The sequence below is a fragment of the Etheostoma spectabile genome, chromosome 5 (assembly GCF_008692095.1).
Source record: "Etheostoma spectabile isolate EspeVRDwgs_2016 chromosome 5, UIUC_Espe_1.0, whole genome shotgun sequence".
In the NCBI taxonomy this organism is placed as follows: Eukaryota; Metazoa; Chordata; class Actinopteri; order Perciformes; family Percidae; genus Etheostoma; species Etheostoma spectabile.
In genome coordinates this window covers 36,772,389-36,787,785 of record NC_045737.1, presented here as the reverse complement: position 1 = coordinate 36,787,785, position 15,397 = coordinate 36,772,389, and the positions used below count along the sequence as shown (strand labels likewise).

The 15,397-nt window shown below is 43.5% G+C and overlaps 1 protein-coding gene across 1 annotated transcript in view; it reads left to right on the top strand.

Annotated features, from left to right (window-relative positions):
- dgkh (diacylglycerol kinase, eta) overlaps nt 1–15,397 on the top strand; it is a 67,851-nt gene that overhangs the window by 20,442 nt on the left and 32,012 nt on the right. The window contains 3 exon segments of the mRNA XM_032515260.1: nt 8,304–8,408; nt 10,527–10,659; nt 14,479–14,595. Coding sequence (XP_032371151.1) covers nt 8,304–8,408; nt 10,527–10,659; nt 14,479–14,595 — 355 coding nt within the window.

The following is a 15,397-nucleotide window of genomic DNA, read 5'->3' as shown; positions in this document are numbered from 1 at the left end:
GTTAAACTTAAAAACCAAAGGTAATGTGACACCTGCAGCGCCCACACAGACGTGCAGAATTTGAAGTGTGTTAACGTGGACTCTACAGGGGGGGACCAGGCTTTGTTGCACAGGTTGTGTGATCACGACTGAGAGAGGCAGAGAGAGACAGAGAGATATTGAGAGAGAGAGAGATGGAGAGAGAGAGAGAGAGAGGGACCACTGCAGAGGTTGCGCTGTAGGGCTTTTCCTCTGACTGTGCAGAGCAATAACCAATCTCTCTGTCTTTGTGTCTCTCTCTCTGTCTTTGTGTCTGTCTGTCTGTCTTTTTGTCTCTCTCTCTGTCTCTGTCTGTCTGTCTGTCTTTTTGTCTCTCTCTGTCTTTGTGTCTCTCTCTCTGTCTTTGTGTCTCTCTGTCTGTCTTTGTGTCTCTCTCTCTGTCTTTGTGTCTCTCTGTCTGTCTTTGTGTCTCTCTGTCTGCCTCTTTTCTGTCTGTCTGTCTATCCATCTGACTGTCCGTCTATCCGTCTGTCCGTCTGTTTGTCTGTCTGTCTGTGTGTCGTCGGTCCTCTGGCGGTGAGTGATGCTGCTGGCGTCCTCTATGCAGGTCTGTGCTATTTAGTTGGATGGTTTGAACGAGTCATGCCAGTGCTACAAGGTTTATCAATTTATGGTCATTCATTCACGTAGGAGCTCTGCAGATGTCTGCTCAGTGTGTGTGTATGTGTATGTGTGTGTGTGTGTGTGTGTGTGTGTGTCTGTGTTTAACAGAGTGGGGACCAGGGACTCTGTCAGGTGGACAGGGGAATTTGGACCTACCAGAAGCATAGGGAATACTAGTCACTAGAATTAAATCGGAGAAGGGAATGTGTTCACTCCTTCTTTTCTTCAGTGCATTGCACAGTATAGACAATCATGTATTTACTGTAAATGCCGGCAACTTTTTCCAAAATGGGTTTGATTATTTAATTATCTAACAGGGACAGTAAATATATGCATTGTTATATAGGAATAAGAAATGCAACAGACATTATATAGAATGAATGGATAATTAAAAAACATGGTTGAAACAGATTCAGGATGAAAACAACTGTGCATGTGACTATGTGTTTCATGTATTATTCATGACGGGGTATGCGTCAACACAGAGATGGGACAGTAGACGTGTGTGTATGTATATGTCGGTGTAAGAATTCATGTGAGCAGCTGCTCACATCTTGCGTTGTTGTTTAAGTCATTGTTACATTGTGTGTGTATAAAAAAAGGAGCGAATGTGAATGATGAGACAGCGTCGCTGCAGCGCGCGGGGGGGGGGGTGGGTAGCACCTTGAGGTCCACGTGAGGACGAGAGCTCAGCCCAACCCAAACCCTAAAAAAATGACAGACTGTGCACTCTCACTGACTCACTCATGCTTATTGGATTGGTTCTCTTATTACTGTCCACTTTCAAGCTATGAAATGCATCTCAAGGAGATTCAGATTGGCTTTGAATCGTGCATTTGGATCCAGGGTGCATCAGCGCTCGGATTTGTTGTCACGTTGTGTTATGCAGACGATACGTATGGGAGCTAGGGCTGCAACTAACCATTAGTTCAATAATCGATTAATCTGCCAATTGTTGTCTTGATTAATCGATTAGTTGTTTTGTGTGTTAAATGTCGGAAAATGGTGAAACGCGTGGATCGGTGTCTCCCAAAGCCCAAGGTGACGTCCTCAAATGTCTTGTTTTGTCCACAACTCAAAGATATTTAGTTTACTGTCACAGAAGAGAGAAGAAACTAGAAAATATTCACATTTAAGGAACTAGAAATCAGAGTTTCTTTTTTCCAGATTAATCTGGTCATTTAATTGTTACAAAATAGGGAAAACTGTCCATCCTTGTTGCTTAAAGTCCAAGGTGATGTCTATAAATGTCTTGTTTTGTCAGTCCGAAACCCAAAGATATTCAATTTAATATGCTATAAAACAGGAAAGAGCAGGAAATCTCCATATTTGAGAGGCTGAAAACAGCAGTTATTGCCATTTTTGCATGAAACATTTCTTTAGCGATTAATTAGTTATTAAAACAGCGATGATTGTTCTACCGATCGATTATTCAGATAGTTGACTAGTTGTTGCAGCTATAATGCAAGTGTGTGTGTTGTAGAGAGAGAGAGAGAGAGAGAGAGAGAGAGAGAGAGAGAGAGAGAGAGAGCAGCTGTGACAGTTCTGTTTCACCTATTGTGTTGCGGGTCCCAGTGGATACAGGATCTGTGCACCACTGTCACCAATCGTGTGTGTGTGTGTGTGCGTGTGTGTAAACAGTGACAGGTGTCCCTCATAATCAGGTCATTTTCGGTGGCTGCCTCTCTACCGAAAATGACTGAAGAGTCTCATAATTACAAGTTATCAAAGAGACACTTCATGTTGTCACTTGTCATGGCACACACACACACACACACACACACACACACACACACCTGATATATTCAGCTCTGAAGGTCAGTCATCAAGAAAGGTTTTCCACACTTGAGGGATGCCTAGAGCCAATTTTAGAAACAGCCTGTTCCTGTTTCCCCTGGCAACCAAGCTTATCACTACCCTGTTTCAGACACAAGACACAAACATGGACCCAGTACGCCAGGGATGAGTTTGCCCGTGTGCATAGCATGCACACACGCACACGCACACGCACGCGCACACGCACACGCACCGCAAACGCACACACACACACACACACACACACACACACACACACACACACACACACACACACACTATATTGTGATTACTGGCTGTGAAAAACATTAGAGCTTCAAATTGTTTTGCTGTTGTTGGGTTTCTCTGGTTCCAGCTTGTTATATGTGAATATTTTCTAGTCTCTTCTCTCCTCTGTGACAGTACACTAAATATCTTTTAGCTGTGGAAGACGTCATCTTGGGCTTTGGTGAAACACTGATCCATTGTTTTCACCATTTTCTGACATTTTATAGACCAAACAGATTAATCGACTACAAAAATATTTGCTAGTGCAAAAAACATTTTAGAAAAACGAACAATTCTCTAAAGAGAGAGTAAGCAAAAGAAGAGAAGAAGAGAGGGAGAAACAGAGAGAGAGCTACATATTTACTCGTTGTACATGCTCAAAGATTATAAACGGCTGATTGGTTGAGAGTTGAACATGTACTACAAACACACACACACACACACACACTCACAAACACCCAAACCAACACACACACCCACACAGACACCACCCCACACAAACACTCATCACCCACACACAACACTCACAAACACACCCACACACGCACACACCACCACAACAACACCACACACACAACACCACCCACACCCACACACACACACACACACACACACACACACACACACACACACACAAATAGGACACTTTCCCACAACACACTTACGGTAATTTAGTTGATGTCTCCATTTACTAAAAAAAGGAGGAGTAATGCTTGTGATTAGCCGCAAAATCAAGGGAGGGTAAGGAAAGGATAACAATCACACACACAAAACCCACCCACACACTGCTGACCCACACAAGCACAGCTTACAGAGAGATGACATGATTGTTATTGGGCCCTTTTTAGTGTTCAGCACTCAGGCGTAACGACGTATTGATTAGAAGTCTCTGGACAGATTGATTACAACAGTGATTAAGGTCATTAATCGGGGAACTGGTTGTCAAGGCGGTGTCACCTCAAGCTCAAGATGGCCAGACCATACAGAAAAATATTTTAACAAACATAATAATAATATGAAGTAATTAATAAGAAAAGTTTAGATTTTTAATTAAGAAGGTAACAAATATGTCACCTTTTTTTTTGGAACTGTTAGTGGAACAAAGTTATAGTCTCGCTACGCTGACGAGCGGAGGAGAGTCTGGCTTGCCCGCACAGCATTCTGGGACGGGAGAAAAACGGTTTATTTGATTTTCTAATCAAATAAACCAGGTAACCATAGTCCTCAGTTTGGACAGATAGTCTAGCTAGCTGTCTGGATTTTACCTGCGAGACCTGAGGACCAGTAACCATAGTCCTCAATTGGACAGATAGTCTAGCTAGCTGTCTGGATTTACCCTGCAAGACCTGAGACCAGGTAACCATAGTCCTCAGATTGGACAGATAGTCTAGCTAGCTGTCTGGATTTACCCTGAGAGACCTAGGACCAGGTAACCATAGTCCTCAGATTGGACAGATAGTCTAGCTAGCTGTCTGGTTTACCCTGCAAGACCTGAGGACCAGGTCACCATAGTCCTCAGATTGGACATTAGTCTGCGCTGCTGTCTGGATTTACCCTGCAGAACCTGGACCAGGAACCTAGTCCCAGATTGGACAGATAGTCTAGCTAGCTGTCTGGATTTACCCTGCAGAGACCTGAGACCAGGTCACCATAGTCCTCAGATTGGACAGATAGTCTAGCTATGTCTGGATTTACCCTGCAGAGACCTGAGGACCAGGTAACCATAGTCCTCAGATTGGACGATAGTCTAGCTAGCTGTCTGGATTTACCCTGCGAGACTGAGACCAGGTCACCATAGTCCTCAGATTGGACAGATAGTCTAGCTAGCTGTCTGGATTTACCCTGCAGAGACCTGAGGACCAGGTAACCATAGTCCTCAGATTGGACAGATAGTCTAGCTAGCTGTCTGGATTTACCCTGCGAGACCTGAGACCAGGTACCATAGTCCTCAGATTGGACAGATAGTCAGCTAGCTGTCTGATTTACCCTGCAAGACTGAGGACCAGGTACCATAGTCCTCAGATTGGACAGATAGTCTGACTAGCTGTCTGGATTTACCCTGCAGGATCTGAGGACCAGGTAACCATAGTCCCTCAGTTTGGACAGATAGTCTAGCTAGCTGTCTGGATTACCCTGCAGAGATCTGAGGACGTAACCATGTCCTCAGTTGGACAGATAGTCTAGCTAGCTGTCTGGATTACCCTGCAAGACCTGAGGACCAGGTAACCATTCCTCAGATTGACAGATAGTCTAGCTAGCTGTCTGGATTTACCCTGCAGAGACCTGAGGACCAGGTAACCATGTCCTCAATGTGGACAGATAGTCTGCTAGCTGTCTGGATTTACCCTGCAGAGACCTAGAGACCAGGTAACCATAGTCCTCAGATTGGACAGATAGTCTAGCTAGCTGTCTGGATTTACCCTCAGAGACCTGAGGACCAGTACCATAGTCCTCAATTGGACAGATAGTCTAGCTAGCTGTCTGGATTTACCCTGCAGAGACCTGGAACCAGGTAACCATAGTCCTCAGATTGGACAGATAGTCTAGCTAGCTGTCTGATTTACCCTGCAGAAACCTGAGGACCAGGTCACCATAGTCCTCAGATTGGACAGATAGTCTAGCTAGTTGTCAAGTGGTAATTAATAAGGAGAGGGGATAAAAGGGAGCTGAGGACCAAGGGAAAAGTCCTCAAGAAAAATTGAAGCAGATGTCTAGCTAGCTGTCTGGATTTACCCTCGGAGATCTGAGGACCAGGTCACCATAGTCCTCAGATTGGACAATAGTCTAGCTAGCTGTCTGGATTTACCCTGCAGAGACCTGAGGACCAGTAACCCATAGTCCTCAGATTGGACAGATATGTCTAGCTACGGCTGTCTGGATTTACCCCTGCAAGACCAGACAGGTCACCAACGACATATAAGCGACGGTAAGTTACAGTGTCTGGATATACCAACGTCAAAGACGACCTGAAGGAAACAGGTGAACATGTCCTCATATAGTAGGGGTGGGGGTACATAAAAGGAAAATAAGAAAAGATATTCGGAAAAAAATAAAAGAGACTAAAGGGGAAATGAAAAATGGTATAAAACAAAACAAATAGGCAAATATTTAAAAAAAACCCTGCAGGCTCCGCTGAGGGGAACAGAGAGGGGGGGTTGAGAGTATCCTTGGGGAGTCCCTGGGAAGGGGGCGGGGGATGGGGGAAGAAGGGGGCGGGGGAGGTATCCCCCCTAGACTAGCTTTCCCTGGATTTACCCTGCGGAGATCTGAGGACCAGGTAACCATAGTCCTCATAAATCCACCGGAGGTTAGAAGGCCAACACAAAGAAAGCAGAAGGTAACGGACATACGTGCATCTGGTGGAATTTCCTGCGGCACCGGCACAATCCCGGAAGTGGACCGTCAAGGATATAGACTAGGCAATTCATGACATTTTTTCAATTACAATTTTGGCTACCAAAAATGATGTAAAAAAAAGCAATCCCCCCCCACATTGGTCCAAAAAGGTCCCAGTTACAGAGGAAGTCATCCAGTGTCATTTCATTCGCAGACCAAGAGCCTGATGGTTACACCAAATTTTGTAACCACCGCCACGTTGCTCGTTTGAAAGCCATGATGTCTCTCTCTCATGGGGGGGCCAAATTCTCTGGGCGGGCAAAGCAGAGAAAGGGGAGGTACCCTTAATCCTTATGACCTCGTAAGGGGGCATGATTCCAGATCGGCCCAACTGAGCTTCCATTTCTCAAAGGCAGAGCAGGAAACCCAGGGCTCGGTTTATACTTGTCTCCATTTCTAGCCACTGGGGACCATAGGCAGGCTGGGGGAACTCACATTAATGTTAAAAAACTCATAAAGGGAAACATTTATGCCAAGTGGGACCTTTAAAAGCTCAACATACACATACGCTCATGCACATCACACACATGTGTACGGGGGTTAGTCTAATCAGGCAGAGCATAGAGAGAGAGATATGATGAGAGTGGAAACTCTCTTTAAACAACTGATTGTCTTTGTCACAGAATTAATCACAGGAAGAAGAACACAAAGTCTTTCACTGTTTTCCCTGTTTCACTCCATTTTTCTTTGACTAATGGATGTGTGTTTAGTCTCCAGGACGTATGGATTGCACAGTTAGATATTTATTCAATTCTTGCCAAAGGGGATGCGATTAAAGAAAAGAATGAAGCTCTGCGGAGGCTGAATGTATGGCTTCAAATGATGGTGAATAGTTGGTTCTGAAATCGCCTGTTGAAAAATCAATGAGCACTTTGTGGGAGAGTAAGAAACACAACAAACTGTGTGCAGCCCACAGTGACACTGACAATAAACAGACCATTCGCCTCCAAAGGTTTTCCTATTTCCATCCACAAAACAAAATTCAACCAATCCTAAATTACTGTCCTTTATGTTGTATTTTATATTTAATTTATATTTTGTTTAGTTTTATTTATTTCCTCATATGTATTCTGCATGTGAGTGAAGCACTTTGTAACTGCATGCTTTAAAAGTGCTTACTTAATATTGTGTTACTTACTTACTTGCTTACTTACTTAAAGGACAATTCCAGTGCAAAATGAACTTTAATAACACATGTGTACTGAGTCAACCATTCTCTGGGATGTGTTTTCATGCTAAGCTAATGTGTCTCTAGCTTGAAACAAGCTAGCGCAAACCGCTGAGTAGCTTCTAATGCTAGTCTTTGGGGCACTGGTGGAGTAAAAATAAATCGCTGTTTTATTCCACCAACAAAGCTCAAAACAGGACCACTCTTCCACGGTAGCATAATGAGGGTCCTGACATGTAAACCAAAGCATTGAGAACTTTGTGAGTGTACAGACAGTTTATTAAAAAGAGTGGCTTGAAGACTAGCTTGATTTGTGTGTGTGTGTGTGTGTGTGTGTGTGTGTGTGTGTGTGTAAGTGTGTGTGTGTTGCGTGTGTGTGTGTGTGTGTGTGGTGTGTGGTGTGTATACAGTGCTCATCCTCTCTTAAGTGAGCAGCGATAACATAAGGATGCGTTGAGTTTGAAAGAGATGGAGAGAAAGAAGAGGGAGGGAGCATAAATAAGTGATGGGGTGTTGAAAGGGTGCTGTATGTCTGTAAGGTTATCTACAGGGAGACTGTCCTTAAACACACATACACACACTCACAGGGAGAGGGAGAGAGAGAGAGAGAGAGAGAGGAGAGGAGAGGGGGAGGCAGTGGGGGAGAGAAGCTCTTAGCCTTTACCAAGGCACTTGGCTTGTCAGCACATATCTGCCTCAAAGCAACATGAAGAGCTGAGAGTGAGAAGAAGAGAGGGATGAGAGGAAAAAAAGGTTGGAGTGAAGGAAAAGACTAACTGAAGAAGGTGTTAGGGGATGAGTTAGCTCAAGTTAATGAGGGAGAGAGAGAGAGAGAGAAAGAGGGAGGGGGCTTCTCATCCTTTTTCTCCCTTTAAAGAGCGAGCCAATCGCTCTCTCCTCTCAGTGGCACCGCAGGCTCAGGAGGAAAGCACTGGTGAAATTTATCTCTCTTTCTTTCAGCTACAGTATCTGTCTCCCTCTCTCACCCTGCACACATTCCTCACTCTCCCCGCAGGTGATCACTCCGTTCCGTAGGCTCATCCTCTGTGCCGAGAACCGGAAAGAGATGGAGGACTGGATCAGTTCGCTGAAGTCCGTCCAGTCCAGAGAGCATTACGAGGTAAGAAACCCTTTTCTGAATCAACAGATACACACGTGTGTGTGTGTGTGTGTGTGTGTGTGTGTGTGTGTGTGTGTGTGTGTGTTGGTGGGGAGGTGACTAGGAGATGGATGAGAGAGAGATAGTACTGCCGGAACAGTAGATCTGTGTTTAGGCGTATCCGCTTTCAGAGATTCTGACAGTGATGTTAGTCAGTGTTTTTTTTACAAAATATTCCAGATGAATGTATACTGTGATATTACTAAGAAAAGGTACAGAGACTAGTGATGAGCCCAGATGTGTGTGTGTAAAGAGGAGCGGGAATAAGAGTTGCATGTTGTGCGGCACACTGAAGGCAACCGGGGATCCAAGAAGTTGGTTATGCAGAAGCAACGCATTCTCTGTTCTAAGTCAGAGTCCCACAGCACCAGAGTACACAGGCACAGGCACGCATGGATGCACAGTCACAGTCACAGGTGGGAGTCTCCACAGTAAAAAACATCAAGCCTGTGTGTTGTGTACATGTATACACAAAAAACAGACACATGCTCACCGTCACAAACCACATTTCTGATTCTGCAACAGTCTGAATTCTTTTACTCCTCATGTCCACTGGCCAGCCACTTACACTCATTTTTAATGCTCGTCCTTGTTATGCAGAACAGGGTCTCTGGAATAATCCAAAACATAAAAGGCTACTCTCCATGCACAGTATGTGATCATCAAACAGACAGTAGCTGTGTATATATTTAGGTATCTCAGTCAGTGTGATGTGCTGGCAGTGAGAAAGGGGATGCAGGAAAACAGCAGTGCTGCATGCCTTAATGCCTTTGATTTGGGAGGGAAATCTTATATAAGACCCCATCCCTCGCCCCCGTACTGCACTGCAATGCAGCAGCACCCCCAGAGCTAACAAACCACACATGTCCGCACACAAACACACACACACACACACACACACACACACACACACACACACACACCTGCCAAGAAGTCAACACAACTAGCATTTAATAACGGTGTGCTCTTATGTAGCACTGTAAGAACCTGACCTTCCCACTTTATTAGCACCTGTTAGAGTAAAATTCTACTTATCAAATCCAAAGTGTTTGCAGGGCTGCGCCAACTACTGCAGACGCAACTCCCACGCGTGTACAATGCAGTCCCTGTAGCTTGGGCTCCACAGTGGACGCTCTCCATACACTTACTTACTTACACTTATGTAAAGAAGGGTCCAATATTCCTGACCAGTTTTTTTTTACTAACTGTCAGATAGTAGAGGTTTCTTCCTATGGAGTCCCGCTGTGTGCCATGTAGTTTTCCAGCTAGTGTTGTCACAAAGCTCCTATAGATCAGCTTATCTCAGGGGAACGTAAACACACAAGGAATGCATGGACTGCATGTGCAAAGTTGTTGATTTGTGTGTGCTGCTAGAAACAGGTGGACAGATGTTTACAACTGTTTTCAGGCAGGGCGATATGGCCAATTTCTTCTTTTAAGATATAATTGGCTATTATTTCCAATCTCCATAATGAAATATATCATTCAATAAAAAAAACAGTTTTTTGTTTACTCTTGTGTTAATGACAGACTTGACAAATGGAAAGTACAGTGTATTAAGAACTTGAGTGCAAAATGACCATATGCAAGGATCGGAATGTAAAGCGACGTCCAAATGACGTAACTATTGATGTCATGCAGTTCAGTCGCTGTTTCTGGATTGAACCAATACAGAACAATATATACGATAGACATTTTTATATAGTTTGACGTTATGTAGTATATCGTCATATTGCCCAGCCCCTCTCTGTTTGTTCTCATTTTTTATGCATAGGATTTTTCTACTTTCAATAACAATGAAAACAGCCAGTAATCTCAATGTGCAGTCATTTGTAATTAAACCTACAGTAAATACTAGATAATACAGATACAGTAGATTATAAAACATGTTTATACTATTCTTAGCTACTCTGTAAATATTTTTATACATCAAATTTATTTTTGTATTGTATTGATGAGTGCTCATGCTAGAAATAAAAATTATTATCTGTCATTGTATATTTTCTTATCATGATGATGTTGCCTTTCTGTGACTGTCATCCCAGTGCTGCCAACCTGTTTTAACCTCTTCTTTGCCAGACTGCACAGTTTAATGTGGAACATTTCTCAGGGATGCACAACTGGTACGCCTGCTCCCACGCACGGCCCACCTTTTGCAACGTCTGCAAAGACAGCTTGTCTGGGGTCACATCTCACGGCCTCTCCTGCGAAGGTAGGTAGCACGCACACACACTACACATGCTTATTGTCAAACACTGCTGACTTGTTTTTTAGACACATGTACTCAGTATTGTCTTACTTAGCTCCCTTTTCATAGGGCTCCACAGTGATCGCCCACTTTTTTAAACAGCTCTGGTTTTCTGGAAGGGATTTTTTTTCCAGTCAGTTGCTCCATTGACGTTTCAGAAAATGCTTATATAAAGAGTCTTAATCCAGGACCTAAGCCAATCAGCTTGGAGATGATTATGACCATAAAACCGTTTCATTCATCGTAAAAGAACATTTGGAAAACTGAAAAAAAGCAAAAAGGTACTTTGTATATAAACAATCATAGATTTCAGTGCGATCTGCTTGCTAGACATTTGTAGGTTCATGAGTGCGATTAACATTTCCATGGTGACAGCGTGGTCCATCAGTCAGATAATTGGCTGTTGGCTTAGGATTGTGGGTAGTGTAGTACTTCTCCAAGGCATCTCCAACAAAAGAGGTTTTTCTTAAAAACAAGGTTGATTCCACACAGACTTGTGGCTTCTACGAAATAAACCTTTGTTTCACAACCTCGTAGCTCGGGGTCAGTCTACCTTGGATGGTTTAGACAATATGGCTGAAAATCAAAATCCTTATGGAGAAAATGAATGTGATTTTCACTTCCAGAACCACACTGTTGGGTTCTATACATGGCCTTTTGAAGCAGCTCCTAGTAATTTCTACATCTCATTATTCATTACTCTCTGACGTACTGTAGCATTGCAGGTAATTTGGAACTGCAAGCTTGGAAAATGGCAGGTCTATAAGAAGGTATAAGATTATATTGCGTAAGGACGTGTGACTCATTGAGCATTCTTTGTTCAAATGTCCGTCTAAGTGGAAGCAAATTGGATATACCGCAGCCAGGGTCTTTGACATGCTCCACGTTGTGGAGTTGGATGTTAGTTAAACTGTTAGTTTGCAGTAGAGGGGAGTGAGAAGAACAAGTGGTGAATTGCCACTAATGCTGTTACAGCACCTCTCTATCCATATGCTTTTATGTAATACTGCGTGTTAGATAGGCAGTGACTTGCGCTATTTTGAATTTCACTTCTCGCACGTCTCCATCTATCCAAAACGGAGAAAGAAAAACTGTTATTGGATCCTGTGAATGACGCCATATCTTCTCACCTCATCTGTGAAAGCACACTGAAGTGAGGTGTTAAGAGGAACGGGGTCGGCATGGGAGGTTGACACTACTTTTGTTTTTTTTAGCTTTCTTTTAGCTGGTGTAAAGAGTCAGTGACAGGCAGCAAACCTTAATGAGAACCATCTGCATATCCTCTCCTTCTAATTTTGCTAGCGTTCCCCTGTTACTGCATGCTTGTGTGTGTGTGCACGCAACTCAGCCCGTGTGCACGTGTGCTTGGTTTGCAGTGTATGTGCGAAGGGAGTAAGAGCCTCTCTACTCAGCGCTCATTATCCTCCACAATGATGCCCTCTCATATCCAGAGCAGAAAGAAAAAAACACATCAGGAGAGGGAGAGTCATTAAAGATGCATCTAACTCTTGTGATCTAAACGAGCTCCAAACTGCTCCACACATACACAGCATTTCCTCGCTGCCCGTGAGGTGGATGGAATTTTCATCAAGGATGAGTGTTAAGTTGGTCTTGCATTATTCGGCAGAAAGTAGCCTCTGTTTCTGCCCGAGTGTTGCTTGCCGCGAGGTGGATGCAATTTTCGGCAGGCACGCAAAAATTGGCACAACACCTGGAAGGGATTTTTTTGGGTTAGCGCAAGGCAACGTCGCAGCGATTCGATCTCCAGATCTAGATTGAGCACAGACGTTGTTGAGTACCACCCAATTAAGGGCCCACTGACTCTGGCACATGAGAGACAGTGAGAAGAAAAGAAAAAAGGAAAACATAACCCAATGGGAGCCAGTGAGGACGGGATGATCGCCCATGAGAATGAGAAACAGTAGGCTATGTGAGGATGGTAGAAAGAAGGAGAGAAGAAGAAAAAAACAAAAACAGAAGGGAGCCAGAGAGTGTCTCTATGAAACAGTTTCACAGCAATCAAGGCGGCTCAAATTTCTCTTCGATTTCCTGCACAGGACGCTCAGTGGGGATTGATTTGTGCTACCTAGACACACACACCAACACACACACAGACACACACACACATACACAGACACTCTTCTGTCTCTATTTCATCCTCACACAATGTTTCCCTCCAGTCTGGTTTGTGAATGCTCCGAGTATGGCCGGGCCATTAACAGGCAGCGGTATCATGTCCTCTGAATCCTCTTAATGTTCGACTAATGCTCCCTAACATCATTTAGCGGTCGACTAGATTGAAACATCAATTGTTGCTCCCGGATATGACTCTGACTTAGTTTGTATATATATCTTCCTATTGACCAGATTGTGTTTGTGTGAGTATGGGTGGGGCGGCTAGAACCAAAGTTCCCCCAGAGCGGAGCGCAGACATTATTCATGAGTCTGCTAAGTGCCTCATCCTTAATGGAGAAAAAGGCGAGAGCTGTCTCCATCTGTCTGCCCTGTCCATCTTCAAAGGATATATTTATGTTCTAGTTACATTTTACTCTTGTGTTTCTTTTTCAGAACAACCTGCATTGAATACATTAAAGTAAAATGTACGAAATGTGTTGAGTGCATCTGCAGGTTTCTTATACAGAGTGAACCGTAACAGGAACGTTTTTAACAGTTGGGGTGTGAATCTCCACTGGTCTGACGCGTCGATTACGATTATCAATTCTATATCACGGTACATCCCCTCAACAAATTCAAGCGGTCAGATAAATATGAACTCCCCTTTTTTATTATATCTGCTCTTAAAAAAGACACTGAAGAACGCAGCAACAGGCAGAAATAAAAAAACAGTGACCAGAAAATACGTAACATCAGTAGGCAATAATCAATCATGGTCGGTCCAGGTCTGCATCGCGATGCATGGATGTAACGATTCATTTCAACACCCCAATTTACCAACTGATGCACAGCTGGATGTCTGTTTATCCTGATTGTTATCCTATTTCTTGATCATTTGAAAGGAATAATTTCACAAGACACTGAACCCCAGGGTGCTCCCGGATGTAAATAGCGGCCCACTGCTCCTAATACAAGGATGGGTTAAGAATGCACCACATGGTACTTTGTGTATGTGACTAGTAAGAATAATGTTTGTTTATTCAATACTGGCCATGTGGTTTGCTTTGTCCTTATTTTCCTGCTCTGCTAATGAGTTGATGCTACCGAGGATAATGGTGGAGCACATTAAAGTAACTACAGACACACAAGCATTTACGTGCATTAAGTGAGTCACTGTCGGCACCAGAGCGTGCACCAGAGCGTGTAGAGCGTGTGTGTGTGTACAGAGACAGTACAGCAGGAAGCTTTTTTATTATGGAGCTGGATCATCCTGTCCTATGTGGTCCACAGTTTTGGTCTTTCTTTGCCTGGCTGTAGGCTTCCTCTTGCTGGTTGCAGATAAATGGGTCTCGCGATTTGCTTCTTTCTATCTCTCAGATATGTAAGTGCAGAACAGGCCCAGGGAGGTTAGTAATTACGCCCACTGACATCTCATTAGGGCTTGATTCATTAGAACACTGTACTTTGCGGGGCGTGTCTGTTTCTGAATCATGCATCAGTGTCCAGTGTTTTCCAGCAATAAAACTATAGAAACCTGTCAACTTTGAAAGAACCTGGGAACATTTAGTGCAGTATAATTCATGTTTTAGTCTGCAGCCATCTAATGTAGTGCGACAATATGAATATTGATCGTGTGATATGTGTGTGTGGACTTTTTGTGTTTTTCAGTGTGCAAATTCAAAGCTCACAAACGCTGTGCTGTCAGAGCCACGAACAACTGTAAATGGACAACTCTGGCGTCCATAGGAAAAGATATTATTGAGGATGAGGATGGGGTAAGTGTGTGTGTGTGTGTGTGTGTGTGTGTGTGTGTGTGTGTGTGTGTGTGTGTGTGTTTGTAAAGTTTATGTATTTTCCTTGAAATTTATTCTTCACTGAAAGTCATTCATGTATTGAGGAGCTGCTAAAAACTTAATATTAGCCTTCTTTTTTGCGCATCCTGCACTAAACCTCCAACCATACATATTTGTTTTTGTATTGTCTATTTCCTTTTAATTATGGATGCACCATCCACCAAGGCAAACTCGTTGTTAAGTGTCTCTCACTTGGCCATAATTCTATGAGTTTATACATGTTGATGATAATTGTATTTCTCTGTAGGCTTTTAACCAGTAAAAAACGCTATTGCATTCCCATAACAAAAATTGGTTTTATTTATTTTTCACATGAGCATGTTACCATATACTGCACCTGTTTGTGCTTGTTCAAAAGAGAAGATATTCAAGCCATTACAAAGAGACTTGTGTTTAGAATAAAAGGCTTTTTCTTACTTGCTGTGTGTGGTGTTGGTGTGTGTGTTGTGTTGTGTTTTGTGCGTTGTGTTAGGATTTAGTGTTGCTGTGACTTGGTTAAGTGTGTGATGTGTTTGTTTGAGATGTTGCGCGTGTTTGTTTGGTAGTCCGGGTCGCGTGTGTGTGTTGTCGGTAGGCTGCTGTGTGTGGTCGGTGTTGTTGTGTGTCAGCCAGTGGGGCCTTCGTGCATGGCAACCTCTGTGTCATCGTGCCAAGGTAGTTCCCGTTGTGTTATAAAGACTCATGTGTTGCCACACAGCGTACTGACGTGCTTGGAGGCACTGCTCGACCTTCTG